At 46.5% G+C, this 16,056-nt stretch overlaps 1 protein-coding gene across 7 annotated transcripts in view; it reads left to right on the top strand.

Moving 5' to 3' along the window:
• The window catches only part of MINDY4 (MINDY lysine 48 deubiquitinase 4), a 104,265-nt gene that overhangs the window by 31,709 nt on the left and 56,500 nt on the right, over window positions 1–16,056 (top strand). For 6 of the 7 annotated variants that reach the window (XR_012010712.1, XR_012010713.1, XM_072783595.1 and 3 more), the window contains exon 6: window positions 13,183–13,241. Coding sequence is in view for 5 of the 7 variants with exons in the window: in XM_072783595.1 (XP_072639696.1) it covers window positions 13,183–13,241 (59 nt within the window). In the remaining 2 variants the exon portion in view is untranslated. The remainder of the gene's footprint in view (window positions 1–13,182; window positions 13,242–16,056) is intronic. The other variant, XM_072783593.1, reaches the window with a different exon arrangement.

The following is a 16,056-nucleotide window of genomic DNA, read 5'->3' as shown; positions in this document are numbered from 1 at the left end:
ATCCTCCCCTCCCCACGCTGCTAGGACTGGAGTCCATACACCCACAGCCTGGCAGTGCAAGCTGGCAGTGTCTTCCCTCTGCCGATCCTCTGGATGTTTTCTCGAAATCTCCAGTCCTTTGATTACACCCACATCGTGAGGTTCAACGTGACATTTCCAACAGGAGACTGCCTGACGTGGGTCCAGCTGCTTCACATGGTTTTTATATTTGTTCTGGAAAAAGCTCCAGCTACCTTTGGTCAAAGCTCTTCCTGTTGGCCGCGTTGCCAGGGCCATTTCTCACCCACACAATCCAGAAGGGGCTGCCATCTGTAGGCCCCTGCACGCCTGCCCCACTGGGGACAGGTAATGGTGGCAGAGGGCTGCAGCCTGGAGCAGCAAGGGCTCTGGAGTGTTTTGGAGAGTCTGTGCTTTCCATCTCATTCTTGTGTTATTTAGATTCAGATCCTTAGAAACCAGGGAAGCCAGAGCCTTGCCAAAGGGCTCTTTTCCGCTTCTGCAGAAGTTTCTCTATTAAGTAGAAGAGAGTGCTTTTAAACTCACATTAATTGGTTACCTCTTAAGGACTTGGGAAGGAATATTTGCCTTGTGCTAAAATTCTAAGTCCCCAGTTTCCTGACATCTGAGTGGGCCCTCAGCACCTCTGCCTCCGGGCTCGTAGAATGTTCCTGCGTGGATTTCCTCCCCACCTTTGAGCAGTGTCCTTGCTCCCCACTAAATACCCCCACCTGCTGGGCTTCCTGCCCAGGGGCCACCTGCGCTCAAAGCAGATAAGCAGAGGGGTAACTCCGGGGAGGGGGGGGCAGTGAGGGACCTACACGCTAGTGGGTACTCAGGGACCCTCACACCCCATTTCAAGTGAAAACAGCTGTCAGAAGAGGCTCCCTGCATAGGGAGGCTGCCTAACTGGCTCAGGGACACATCTAATTTTAGCTCAGGGTGTGCTTGTCCTGAGTTGGGGCTGGCCCACCCATGGAAATTCCATAGCTCTCTGGTTTTATGTGTGTGAGTGGTGTAATGCTCAAAGTTAGCAAAGCTAACTTGATTTTAAAGCAACATGTTTCTTTCTCTTTTTTTCTAAGAACTTTCCAGAAACCAACTTGTCCTCTGTGCTTTTGGAGTAGGTCAAAATTTCCTGAAGATTCCTTTTTCGTGATGGGGCAATGTGGGGTGGAAGAAAGATGTTCCGAGAACTGAGCCAGCCCTGGCTGGGCCTTTGTCTATGTGAACTAGGGTAAGACAATGGCAGGGTCTTTGGGTCAAGAGAGACTCTGTGTCAGACAGCTGGTACAGTGAATACCGAGAGTTCATAGGTCAGCAACATATAAACAAATGCAATAACAAACAACAAAATCCTGGGGGACCTACTTGGTTCAGATCCAGAGGTGGATGGCCTGAGACAAACACAGTTTTAGTGGCCTCTTTCAGATAAGGAGTATAAAAGTATCTCATTTTTGCAAATTTTGCAAAAATAGAAGACCATGCCAACACATTGCTTGAGCCTCTTGGAAGGGGCCTGTACAAGTGAGGGCCCCTGAAGCTTCAGCCCTGTTGACTTCACCATTGATCGGATGCTATTAGCTGTTGTTACTGATTTTCTGGCTAATAAGAACATTAAAAACCAATTTCATAAAATTTATTATTTTTATTTTTTTAACCATTTATTTATTTATTCATGAGAGACACAGACTGAGAGAGAGAGAGGCAGAGATACAGGCAGAGGGAGAAGCAGGCTCCATGCAGGGAGCCCGATGTGGGACTCGATCTCAGATCCCAGGATCACGACCTGAGCCAAAGGCAGGCGCCCACCTGCTGAGCCACCCAGATGTCCCAATTTCATAAAATTTGAGTATAATCTTGAAACAAAATTCCAGTGTTTAAGATGAACACATGAGTGAGTCCATGTGAAAGATGCACTGTGTTGGTGCTTATTTTCCTCACTTCACTGTAGACCTGTGTGTCATGGGCTGGTTTGTGTTGGACAACTTCCAAGCCTCTGAGCCTCACTGTCCTCATTTGTGAAAATGCTGCTTTCCACATAGGCCTTTAGTGAGAATTAAGTTAAAATTGATGGCTTGCAAGTGCTTGGTGAGGTAGATATAGATACCCAGGTAAATAATTATTACTGTAAGGACAAAACCATAGAATATTTAGAACACTTAGACTGTTACAGGAAGGGAAATGAAGTCCAGAGAAGGTGAATATCCACCTAGGACCACTTGGGGGAAAGACATGAGCTTCAAAAATAATTGTTATTTAAGTGTAACTGCCTTGACTTTCCTAAAAACAAATGAACCCAGATTTCTTTGTTTTAAAATGATAAGTTAATGTACCCAGACAGTGTTGTTTCAGCCTGGTGGCTCGTGGCTCTTTTACTACTGCTTATGCGGGGGAGAGTAGAGTTTTATGTGTGCAAAATGGAAATATTTCATCTCGGAAGTTGTTTTAAGCCACTCGTTGGCATATTTAACCAAACAGAACTGAAGTGGACTCACTGTTTAATGGGACTCAGAGAAAGTTGACCTCTCTTATTGGGACAGCTCCCTCCCTGGATGTGTTGGCTTTTAGTAGGACAGTAACAGGGCAGGGACAGTGCCCCAAAGCAGCTTCCCCTAGCAGCTAAGTAAACATCTCCACACAGCTTTCCAATCCACCGTAGAAACCAGTGGCAACTCTTATGTAATGTCTTTCAGGCAGCACGTCAGTGCCTTCCCTTTTATAACTCCCAAGTGTGACTTTTGACTCCCTGGCACAGTGCCAGGTTGTAGAGGCAATCCTTTCCATCCTGACTCTCCTACCAGCCTCAAGGAGGGCAGGGCCAGGGCTAATCTTTGTCTCTGGTAGAGCCATGCCTTTGTGTCCTCACCGTGATGCCAGGAGCCCTAATCAGAGGCGGGCTTGGGATCCCACTTGCTGGATGTGCAGTCTGAGGCCCAAACTGGGGGACCTCTGTGGCACAGGCCAGGTGCCACATCACATCTCCAGCTCTGGCCCTTGTCATTGGGCTCATCCAGGGTCTCATGGTGGTTGGGTTTGGCTGAGTGGTGCAGCCACATGCTGGAGGGCAGAGGCGAGGGGGCAAGACCATGGGAGATCATGGGCTAGTAACATTCTGCTTGGTGAACGGCACAGCTCAGGTGAATGAATGGTTCAGTGGATTTGGCCGTGCTCCAGAGATCCACTCCATAGAGACCACTTTCCTTCACCACGTTTTTTTTTTTTCTTTCCCTGGTGAAACATCAGCTCTACTCACCTTTTCACTGCCTGTTGAGCAATGTCTGCCTCTCTGCACCAGTCTCCTCATGGAGCTGAGCTCAGCCACACCCAGGAAACTGTAGCTTGTGAAAAGGGCAGGGAGATAGGAATTGGGAGAGCCACAAAGCCCTGTTAGCGGCTGTAAGGGAAGAGCAGCCAACCTGTCCTAATGCTTCTGGGTCATAAGGAAGTGCAATCAGTGCTTCAGCATTCAAAATGAACTGAGCCGAGAGTCTGGAGCCTAACATTTCTATTTCTGGCTTTGCCCACTACTCAGGGGGCCTCGGCAAAAGCTCCACACCCACCTCACCCCTACCCCCGACAGGGCTGCAGGATTAGACTAGATGGTCTGGATGGGCATTTCTAGTCCTTCCAGATGGATGAGCTGGATCTAGGTGAACTCTGAGAACTTCTCAGCTTTCAGAGTGGGCATCCATCGAATACCAGTTGTATACTAAGACATTGTGCCAATTGGGGGAATGGGAGAATAATATGAGGGAAGGTCACACCTAGTACAGTTTTGTTTTATGAATTGTGTGCCCTTGAAGGAACCCTCCCAGTCTGATGTCTTGGTAACTGGGTAAATTTCTTCTCTGTTCCTGGAATGTGTCAGAATCCGGCCTGACTCAAGGAAAGAGAAATGTTGGACCTGGTTTCAGATCTTGCTCTGGCTCTGCACACTTCTTATCAAGGGTGTGTGCCAAAGCCTGTGGGGAAGGGCGCATACGGAAAGATAGTTAAGCTGAGAAATCATCATCCCGAAAGAACAATGGTCTGGGAGGCCAGAGTACGTGTTCTCTCCAGCTAGATGGGCTGAGCCGATGACTTTTCCAGGAGGATGCAGGGCCATCCATGCTCCTCCCCTTCCCCCAAATCTGTCCTCACCGGGTGATCCCTATCTTTCTCTAACCTTCGTCGTCATGGACCCGGATGAGAGAGACGTGGGTATGTAGCCCAATTTCCAATTACGTTTTTTTTTCACTAGTTTCAGGAAGATAATTTATTTGGATTGAATTGTTAAGGCAGATTGCTTTCACAGTATTCCAAGCAGAATGCTTTCTTACAGGAAATGTCAGACCAGGCAATTCTAGTCAAGTTTTCCACATCCTTAAGAAAAAAGAAAAGAGAGAGAGGGGGAAAAAATATTCCTATTATATGTTGAAGGTCAACAGTTTGAGCACTGGCAGCTGCTGGGTGTGAAACTGAGATGGGTTAAACACTGTGTTAGTGCACAAGACGACTTCCCAATAGCCTTGTGCTCTTTAGGGCTTCATTTGAAAATTGCCTGTCGATTGGGCTGTCCAGGGAGATAGAGTGCTTCCTGAGGTTGGGACATGGATCCCACAGGGCCGAGCATCTGGGTGGCGAGGATGCTGGAGGAGCTCCCTTCGTCTCCCCAGAGCTCAGTTTCCTCATCTCTCAAACCAGGGTTATGCCAGGGGACTCCCAAGCTTCTTCCCAGCCTAAGTCACCACAATTCTGTACCTTCATCTCGGGGAGCTTGCTGAGCCTCTGTAGGAAGCCGAAGAGAACCAGCAGGAAAGTGAAAGGAATCTTTCTTCTGTGGAGCACTTTGACTTTTTAAAAAAGTTCTTTTTAGGTCAGCTTGCCTGTCAGGGATCTACCTCATTAAGGCTTACTCCTCCTGAAGTTTGGTCCTTAATGAGAGCCTTTAGGCACAGGGCTATGGAACGTCACTGTGAGGAAAAGAACGTGACACAACTGCTCCTCCGAGGGTGCCCCCTGAGGACTTGCTAACCCCCCACCCCAACCTGCACGTGTCCAGGAAGTGCCTGCAGGTGGGGAAGGGCTGGGTCCCAGTTCTGAAGCCTAGAATCACTGCATGTTATGGCCCTTAGAGCTTCCCCAAAGACGATTCTGGAGAAAGGGAAGCTGAGACTCAAGGCAGTCACAGCTCGAAGTGATGCCAGTCTTCTCTGGTGCGAGCTAGCCCTGTGGCTCGTCTGTCCAGTTCCTGTGTGTCCCCTGACAATGGAACAGCTCTCTGCTCCATTATCATCTAGCCCTGTTGTGCATTGTGAAAGGAGGTTCTATTGGAAGCCGGGTGGTGGCAAGAGTGCCGGACCTGCACCAGGAAACCTGGCCCCGGTCGTCAGGTTCACTTGTCTGGTTGCACTGCCTGCCGTTGGTGTGTTTCCAGGAGAGCTTGAATCTTGTGGGATAGGACAGCCTCATGAGGCCACTGCCTCCCGTAGGGATGCAAGCAGGGCTTCAGTGTAGGGATGTCCTGTCGGGTTGAGATCCGTCTGTACCAAGTAAAGCAAAGCCCTTCTTATTCCTTGAGCTTGCTAAAGTTTTTAGTTTGAAAGTACATATGAGTATTTATTTAATTTTTTTTACCAAATGTTTCTTCTTGGTCTACTGAGATTTTTGTCTCCTCTGTTGGTATGAATTCCATGACTAGATTTTCTAATGTTAAAATATTCTTGCTTCCCTACTTGGCCGAGATTGTCTTCAAAGTCATGGCCAGTGCGGTTGTTTGTTATCTTACTTCATATTTTTGCACTCGTATTCGTAAGCTTAGGTGCTTGGAGTCAAGGTGCTACTAGTCTCATAACCACCATCATCCTCATGTCAGGGAACATGGAGCAATTCTGCGTCAGACGCTATTCTCAGCGCTCGATGGATTGATGTGTGTAATGCTCACCACAGGTCTTTGAGGTGGGACTGTGGTGAACCTCATTTTTTTTTGAACCTCATTTTATAGAGGTTCAACACGGCTGAATTCTCCTGTTGCATTGTTCCTTTTGTTGTTCTGTAACAAGTAAGTTTATCACTAATAATGCTTTTTATTCCAACGTCTACTTTTAATCCAATGATACAGGATTAACTACATTAGCTTTTATTTATTTAAAAAGATTTTATTTATTCATTTGAGAGAGAGAGAGAGAATATGAGCGGGCTGGAGGGAGAAGGAGACCCCCCACTGAGCAGGGAGCTCGATGCGGGGCTCGATCCCAGGATCCTGAGATCATGACCTGAGCCGAAGGTAGACGCTGAACCATCTGAGCCACCTAGGTGCCCTGTGTTAGCTTTTAAACGGTTTTCTCTTTTCTCCCATGTTGTATGGTTCACCTTTTGTGTCACGTACCTCGTGAAGCAGCATATTAATGATTAAAAAAAGGTCAATCCTGAGTGTCTCTGTCTTTTGGCTGGCAAGGAGTTGGTTTGCTGTTATTGTAATTACTGATACACTTGAATTTTTGTTTGTATTCTGTACTTCCGTTTCGCCATATGCTTTTTCTTTATTTCTTGTTTCCTCCTCTTCTTTTCCTTTTTTTTAAAAAAATTTATTCATGAGAGACTCAAGAGAGAGAGAGAGAGAGAGAGGCAGAGACACAGGCAGAGGGAGGAGCAGGCTCCCCGCAGGGAACCCCACGTGGGACTCCAGGATCACACCCTGGGCTGAAGGCAGATGCTCAGCCACTAAGCCACCAAAGGCGTCCCTTTTTTTTTCTTAACCATTTTCAAGTGAGCGATTCAGTGGCATTTAGCATATTCATAGTGTTATATAACTGTCACCTCTGTCTACTTCCAAAGCATTTTCTTCTTTTCAGAGCAAAATCTGTTCCTGTCAAGCAGTTTCTCCCCATTCCTCCCACCCCCTGATCCCCAGCAACTCCCAATCTATGGTATTTCACATAAACGGAATCATATAATATGTGACATTTCGTCTCTGGCTTCTTTCATTCAGCATCATGTTTTTGCAGTTCATCCATGTCATAGCATGTCACTCCTTTTGATAGTAGAATAATATTCCGTTGCATGAATATGCCACATTTTATTTATCCACTCACCCATTGGTGGACATGTGAGTTGTTTTCACCTTTTGGCTATAGAGAATAGTGCTGCTGTGAACACACGTCCCTGTGTTTACTTCTTTGAGGTATATACCCAGGAGTTGGAATTGCAGGGGGTCATATGGTGATTCCTTTTTTTTTTTTTAAGATTTTATTTATTTATTCATGAAAGACACACAGAGAGAGGCCAAGACATAGGCAGAGGGAGAAGAAGGTTCCCTACGGGGAGTCAGATGTGGGACTTGTTCCCAGGACCGTCCCAGGACAGTCCCAGGACGATCACGACCTGAGCCAAAGGCAGATGCTCAACCACTGAGCCACCCAGGCGCCCCTCATATGGTGATTCTATATTCATCTTTTTTGAGGAACTGCCAAATAATTATCCACAGCGGCACTTGTGAATCAAGTGGTGTTTATTTTTTCTTCTTGGGCTTTCTGATTTGGACGTTATAGATTATGTCTTTACTATTTTAGCAGTTGCTCTTAAAATTCTTTTTTTTTTTTAAATCATAACTGACTTAAAGTTTGGGTTTGATCAGTCTCTCTACCCTGTCAAAGAATACAAGGATTTTAGAAAGCTTCAGCTGCTCATTTCCTGTCCCATTTCCTATGTATCATCATCTAGTATTATCCCTGTGTTTTTAACTACCCCGTAATTAGTTGTTACTGTTGTTATTTTTTGTATCATCAGCTCTCATTTTGGTTTATCTACATGTCTGCAGATTTCTTTTCTTGCTCCTGCCTTCATCCTGCTCTTTTCTCCTGGGTTCACTTTCCTTCTAGCTAGAGTAAGTCCGTGAGTGGTTTGTGCAGTGAAGGTTTGTGATGGTAAACTTTTTCAGCCTTTGTCTGAAAATGTCTTCGTTTTGACCTTACCTTTAATATTTTGAGTATCAAAGATATCTTTTGTTAAAGTAATTTTTGTTTATAAATAATCTGCCTTTCCGCTGAGATTTTTCCCATTGTCATTAAAATTCTGGTCGTTTCAGTATGATGTATCTAGGTGTGCTTTGCTTTCCACATGTGCCGTTTGAGGCTTCTTAGGTTTCTGTGAGGATTCGTGTCTGCTAGGTTGTTAGCCATTATCTTTCCAATAATCTCCTTTCTCACACACTCTTTATTTTTCTGGAATAGAGAAAATTAAAAAGAATATTTTTCTGGAACTCCTTTTAGATGGGTATTGGAATTGATGTTTTCACCTCCACATGTCTTCTTTGCTCTTGCACATATTTTCTCTCTTCATATTGGGCTGCATTCTGATCATGTCATCTGATAGCTCCTAGTAATTTATTTTCTCTTCATTGTATCCCATCTCCTGTTGAAGCTCACCCCAAGTTCCCCTAATGTTAAAGAAGATCTAATTTATAGAAAAGTTGGAAGAATAGAAGAGTGAACACCTATACCATCCTCACCTACACTCAGTGAGCCTAGGACTTTGTCATACTTGTTTTTTTTCTCTCTCTTTTCTCCTCTTCTCCCCTCCCCACATATAGTATATATATTTGTAACACATACGTTTTTTAAAAGATTTTATTTATTTATGTGAGAGAGACAGAGACAGAGAACATAAGCAGGGGGAGGCGCAGAAGGAGAGGGAGAAGCAGACTCCCTGCTGAGTAGGACCCTGGGATCAGGACCTGAGCCAATGGCAGACGCAGAACCCACTGAACCACGCAGGTACCCCATTACAGTGTATTTTAAATTGTTCTATTATCTCAAGTCCATGGGAGTCCTTTTTTCTGTGTCACCTGGTTTTCACTGATGGTGCATGATTTTCTCATATATTTACTAGTTTTTTTGTTTTGAGCATATTTTCAGTGGTACTTAAAAAAAATCTCTCTCCTGGGGACTCTTGTGTGACCTGCTTTGGAGAAGTGCCCCTCCAGATAATTTTACATTGCTTTAGTTAGGTATGCTAGGATATCACCATCTTGGGAAAATTTTATGTTATAGACTGGATTCTTGTGCCACATGAGTGGGGTCAGTTTGGACTCCATTCACACTGGGTTCTGAGTTGCCATCAAATGGAATATATAGTGAGTGCTCAATGTCTTCTCATGGGACACCTTTCTTTTGTACTCTATAACTAATGTAGCCAAGTATCTAGTGCCAAACATTGAGGAAGGAGCATCTTCCCATCTCTTTTTATGTTAAGAGTCAGTGAAATAGTCTGAGTGTGAGGCTGCATAAACAGGAGAGCATCCTCAAAGCTAGCATGGCCCAGACACTTCAGGCCTCTCAGAGACCCTGCACCTGGTCCTGTCCTGTGGTGATGAGCATGCTTGGGCTTCCCCCAAGGTAGAGATGAGGCACCTGAGGCCCACAGAGGGGAGATGACTTGCCCAAGGGCATGTGGGGATTGATGGAACAGGGTCAAGAACTCAGGTTTCTAAGTAGCTCTTCCCACTGACCAGGGTTCAGTTATCCAGGATCGAGTCCTGGCTTCTCCTTTGGGGACACAAAAGGGAGCCTAGGGGAAAAGTGGTGACCTCAGACATGGAAGACAAGCAGGGTGTCTACAGCCTGGCTCCCGTGGGTTTACTGGATGCACACTTTGACATGTCTCTGGCTTATCTGCACCATCACATTTTGAAAAAGTGTTTTGAACCCTTGATTTATCTTTTTGTCATTGTTTTCCATAATAGTTTTCACTCAAAGGCAAGAATATGCTTTTAAACTGACCTTTTAAACTTTGTAATGCTTACACCACAAAGGGACACATGAAAGGAACAATGAGCATATCCCCTCAGTGGGAGCAGAACTGAAGTCTCCTCTGGTGATGAGGTCTATGGGAAACGGACACAAAGCATCTGACCTGGGTTTCTGCAGCTGATGGATGGCGCTCCGGGTGGAAGTCCCATGACCGGGGAGAGGCCCAGCTGTACCCCATGCAATGGGAACATCATCTCCACCCTCTCGCCGTGGCTCTTGGCCACCCACGTGCTCTGAAGCTTTGCCTGGAGCCAGTGGCCTAGGTTTGAGTTCTGGCTCTGGCACTTCTAAGCTGTGTGACCTTGTGTGAGTCAGCTGGCTTCAGTGAAGGTCACTCTGGGACTCGGCACCTATTTGTGGAACATTGCCTTGGTGCTGGGCATGCAGGGTACAGGGGTGACCAAGAGACTCCGTGGTCCTTCGTCCCTCCTTGTGATTACTCTTACTATATGTATTAGTATCCCATGGCTGCCGTCGCAGATTACCACAGGCTTAGTGACTTAAAACAACATAAATACATTATCTCACTGTTCTAAGGATCAGAGTCTGAAATCTGTTCTGTTGGGTTAAAGTCAAGATGTTGGCAAGGCTCGTTCTTTCTGGAGGCACCAGGGGAGAATCTGTTTCATTGCTTCTTTGGAGCTTCTCATGGCCACCCACATCCTGGACTTGTGGCCCTTCCGCATCATCGGAGTGTACTCCTCCAACCTCTGCTTTGGGCATCACACCACCTCTCCTCTTCTGTGTCACCTCTCCTTCTGCTTCCCTATTATAAGCATGCTTGTAATTTCATGGATCCTACTTGGATAATCCAGGATACCCTCTTTTATCCTAAGGTCCTTAACCTAGTCCCATCTGCAAAGTCCTTTCTGCCATCTAAGGTACCATTCACAAATATCTTTGGGGACCACTATTCAACCTACTATGCCCAAGTCAAATTGCAGTTTGTGTCTGTTCAGTTTCCATGCCTGGGTCTCCCTTGGGCAGGGACAGGCCTGCCAGATAACTGCCATGTGATTGCTGAATGAGAGAGTGAGGAAATGAATGAATGTGTGTTTGGAGTTGAGAAGGAAGTGGCATACCCTTGGGCTGTAGAGGATCACCATGGGTTTGCCAAAGGATGTTCTAGCCCGAATGAAGTGCTTATGAAAAGGTACAGAGGCAGAGGCTGAGAAGCTCAGCATGCAGGGAATGCACATGGAGTGCGAGGGTGCAGAGGGAGAGGGGGCTGGGGTCGTAAGTGGCCAAGTAATAGATAGCCCATAGGGCACCCTAAGGGGCCTGGATTTATTTTATTTTATTTTTTAATGTTTTATTGTAACTTGACCTCTACACCCAACATGGGCCTCGAACTCACAACCCTGAGATCAACAGTCATGGTGCCACTGATTGAGCCAGCCAGGCGCCCCATCCTGGATTTTATTTTTCAAGGAAGCAGTATATGTGGTGGTTGCTGCCTTTGTCTTTGGCATCACTGCCTGGGTTCAAATTCCTGTGCCGCCACTTACTTGTACTGGGAACATTACTGGATGTCTGTGAGGTTCAGCACAACAGCTTCTTCATAAGGCTGTCCCGAGAAGCAGATGGCTTTTGTTGCTTGCAGAGCATCAGCACAGTGCCTGGAACAGCCAAAGGAGTCAGTATTTGCTGTTATTATTGCTGTCATTTTTATAAATATTATTGTTGGTGGTGGTGATGATGATGGGGAACCTTTGAAGAATTTCAACCACGCTGTGGCGTATTCAGATTTGGTTTTTAGAAAGATTCCCTTGACACCCATGTGAGAGAGATGTGGAGAGTCGGTGTGAGGTGGGGCATCACACTGGGGGTTCAGGGAACCAGTGATCTGGGTGAGAGACAGACAGAGAGAGCAGAGCCAGGTACAAGAGAGATGTCATTTTCTTTGGGGCCTTCCGGAGATGTCTTTGCCCCTGCTGTTCCCTGCTTGGATGCTTTGGGGCAGACTTTAGAGGTCATCTAGCACCGTGCCTCGATCCTCACTTTTCAGGAAGGGCTACTGAGATGCGAAGGAGAGGCATCTTGCCTTAGTCTCAGGTTGGAATAGTGACAGAAGGGGCAGAAAGAGGTGGAACTCGGGTCCTCAGCCTCTAGTGGCAGAGCCAGTGGCGGTGGGAGAGAGATGCTTACAGAAGTCTCTGGTGAAGTGCAGTTTCTCATTGCTGGAGGCTGGGGAAGGGAGGCTGTGACACAGCATCTGTGTTGCTTCCCCCTCCACCTCCTCCTCCTGCCCCTCCAAGCCTCAGATTCTCTTTCCAGCTTGTTCTTTTACCAGTCCCCAAGAGAACGCTTGCTGAATCCTGGTAGCGTAGAGACATAGGAATTTTGTGGTTTTGAATTAGGGAAAAATGGGCTTGACCCAGTGGGGGAGGATCAGGGCTGCCTGGGAGGGTGGGGGAAAGGAGCTCTGTGTTCCAGAGCCCCAGGCCAGAGAAAGAAACTCAGAGTTCAGAGCAGTGTGTGCTCACGGATTTGGTGCCATGCATCCTCTGTGGTCTTCTACTCACGCCCCTTCATACATCTTCAGGAGGAAGCCAATTCAATAGAACTTACCGTGGCAAGGTTACGATTGTTACTTCAATCATATCTTACCCTGCAAGGATGTTGGAGGAAAATATATTTCAATGCCATGTTCAAAAGGGCTGTCATTTTTTAACATAGTAAATGGATTTTCAGAGAGTGATGTAATATTGTTATTCTTAATACATTCTTTAAAAAAAAAAGATTTGCTTTAATCCAGAATGATGCATGCTAGAGGGAAAAAAAATCTAAAGAGAGCTAAAATACAGGTGGGCCATTTTAAGAAAGCTCCACATGTACATACATGAACTTACAGATCAGAATCCCAGGACAGGTTTTTGGTGCATTTTAGAGGTTTCTCATAAATGGCTGCTGATGGCTTTACAAGAAAGCTAGGAGGGAAAAAAAATAAAAAGAAAATAGAGATGTGATGAAAAAATATCTGTGCAATGATTAATTACAAGCACTTGATTTGTGTGTGTGTGTGCATGTGTGTGTGTGTGCGTGTGTTTTCTAGCAGTATCACAGTGACATCAGCAAGATACACTTGCATTTGGTTCTTAGCAAGTGTCAGACTACAAGGTATGTTTTCCTGTATTGGCTGCTGTGTGTATGTGTGTGTGTCCGTGAGAACACATATTTGAGAGGCACCTGGGAGGGTGTTTAGTCCCATCCAGTGAGGGAACCTGCGACCCAGAGAGGGGGAGTGGCTGGTGCGAGGCACACATGAATGGCAGGGCCAGGGCCAGAGAGAACCAGCCCCTGAACCCCCATCCAGTGCTCCTCATGTTCTTCTCTGCTTTTTGTGTTTCAGTATCATTTTCCTCTGGTACATTGACATTTTCTTTTTTTCTAGGAAAAACAAGTTGCCAGTGCCCAACAAAGCTGATGGTGAGCTGGGTGTCCTACAACTTGGTAGGTGCAGCTGTGCCTCTATGCTGTGCCCGTGGGGCTCAGGGGGCTTTATTTGCTCCATCTGGGAGTTAGTGGGTGGGTGCTCCTTACCTCCCACCTGACCTTAGGAAGGAGACGCTGGCCCAGTGAGTAGAGCAGGCTTCTCTCTTTTTGGTTGCTGTCTTCTTTTGTCTTCTGTCTTTCGGTCCTGGAGAAATCCTTATAAGAAATCTGGGCATTTTTGGACCCACCTTGGGGTGGGGGGCAGTGGGCGGGGTACAGAGGGGCCTCTTTTGCCTTTGGAGGCTCTTTTAGGGCTATTGAGAACCTACCAAGGTCTCCAGAAGACAGCTCTGCCTGGCGGGGACCATCCTTTAAAAACTTTATCAACTTATTATTTAGGCATAAGCGTGAAGTACTTAAGTGCACACCTGTTTTTTTTTCTTTTTTAAATATTTTATTTATTTATTCATGATAGACATAGAGGGGCGGGGGGAAGAGACACAGAGGGAGAAGCAGGCTCCATGCTGGGAGCCCGATGTGGGACTCGATCCCGGGACTCCAGGATCACGCCCTGGGCCAAAGGCAGGCACTAAACCGCTGAGCCACCCAGGGATCCCCAAGTACACACGTTAAGTGTTTAGCTCCACGCATTTTCACATATATGTACATCCCTATAACTACTCTTCAGGATCCAGATAGAGAACATGTCCATCTGTTCTGGTTTTGAAGCGATCTTTTGTTTCCTCTTTCTACAATTCTCTACTCCTCAAGGACTGATGTGTTTGCGGGGCTTGGTAAAGCAGCAGTGAAATGCATAATGCCAAACCAGCGACCAGACTTGAAAGGATGAGCCTTGAGTGCCGTTGATATTTGGTCTTCTTCTGGAAGCCAGCAATTTACCTGTTGGGCCATTTTGGCAGACAGGAGCTCTTCACATACTTTCCCTCTCCTTTTAAGTGCTCCCTTTAAACCAAAGGAAAAAAGCAATGCACTCTTTAGAAGTTTCTTGTGTGAGACATGCAGTCTGACAATTTGCTTTGATGAAGTTGAAAGGCAGGGGGCCTCTCTCTGAATGACGAGGCAGGGGTTTGTTTATTCTGCTCAGCTCACTTCAGAGGTAACAGTTCCCTTAGAGTTTTAATCATCAGAAGTGCCTGGTGGGTGTCATTTGGCCAGCCCGGGAAGGGGCAGAGTCCTGCACGTGGCAATGCGGAATGAGGTACGGAGCCAGCAAGTGCTGGCATCCGAAGTGTTTCTGTAAAGCACTGCACTTTAAGATTTTCCAGTGAAAGCCACTCCTGTTTGGACATAAAATGAAGCACTTCCTGGCCTTCAGAACCCAGAGGGCTTCTATTGGAAGGAAGGCTTTTAGCAATTCTCTCAGAACCTAGTTGTTTGAAGTGTGTGTGTTTTCCAGAGGGAGGCAGACCCCACTTTGCTAGTGGCTCAGCTAATGATTTAGAAAAGGGGAAGGACGTAACAGGTAAGAGATCATGGAACCCAGCCCTCAAGAGGAAGGGCAAGAGAAGTTTTGGGGTGAGGCAGAGACAAGGAATAAAATTTGGTTAGAGGAATAGAATCTTCTTCCCTACCCTGATTCCCAATTCATTTTCCTTTGGTCCAGTTCAGCAAACTTCTGTTGGTGATTATGTGCCAGGGCATAGATGAGGCCGTTGAAAGTACATCAAGGGGAATAAAAAGTGACCTACTTTCTTGGAGGGGTGAGTTGGGTGGGGCAAAGGAAGAGAGGTGTCCTCTGATAGCAACACATAAAGCAGATGATTAGCAGTTCATCAGTGCTTCAAGAGATGTATAAGCAAGCTCTGTGGTGGGTTCCAGAAGTCTCCATAGTGAAGTAGTATTTAGATGGGGCTCTGAAGGCTGAGCAAGGTCTTGCCAAGTAGGGATGTGCAACAAGCCTGTAGACAAGGCACGGAGTATGAGAAAGAGTGATTGGCTTGAGGCCGCTGGCCCATAGGGGAAGTCATGGGGTCAGGAGGAGATGGGGCTGGAACGAAGGTGTGCCAGGGCCAGGATGACCTTGAGTGCTGTGCTAACGAGCTTGACTGTAAATCATTAGCCAGTAATGAGCACTTGAAGATTCTGTGCAGGTGAGTAATGTGTGCAGTGCTGTGGGTTCTGGGCTATCTCTGGATACCTGTGGAGGATGGATTTTAGAGATAAGGGCCTGGAGGTTGGAAGAACAGTGGGGGGGGGGGCTCTTGGAATAGTCTCAGAAAGATGTGATTGGTACCCTCTTCTGTCTGGTGAAATCCTCTGGGTACTTCAAGACCCTGCTCGAATAATTAGCTCTAATGGAAAGCTTCTGTTGCTCTCTAAGGCAGAACTATTTGCCCCTTCTCCTCTGCTCTTAAAACCCTTGCACTGTCTCATGTTACATTATTTGTTTGGGGCTCTGTGTCTCCCTCTAGACAGAGAGCTTCTTGAAGGCAGGGGTGGTGCTTTACTCCTCTCTGGACCTCCACTGTCCCACATAATCAATCCCTGGTACACCACAGATGCTTAATGAAGTGCTTGATGGATGGATAAAAAAAAGAATGACATATTCCTGTAACAGTGGAGGGAGACGGGGTAGGGGTGAGGTATGAGACATCCTGGAGGCAGAATGATCTGGAGGCTGGATCCTCGTGGTGTGTGAGAGAGAGCTGAGGTCTCAGGCTGGGGAGATGGGATCTGTTATCCGAATGCAGTCTTGGAGGGGTGCTGTGCTGAGATTCCGGGTCTGGGTGTTGTGGCACTTCCAGGGCAAGATATCTGCAGTCAGTGGGAAATACCCATCAGACGCCTGGAAATAGACATATATGGACCTCTA

Source organism: Canis lupus, chromosome 18 (genome assembly GCF_048164855.1).
Source record: "Canis lupus baileyi chromosome 18, mCanLup2.hap1, whole genome shotgun sequence".
In the NCBI taxonomy this organism is placed as follows: Eukaryota; Metazoa; Chordata; class Mammalia; order Carnivora; family Canidae; genus Canis; species Canis lupus.
This window is presented reverse-complemented; position numbering and strand designations above follow the sequence as displayed.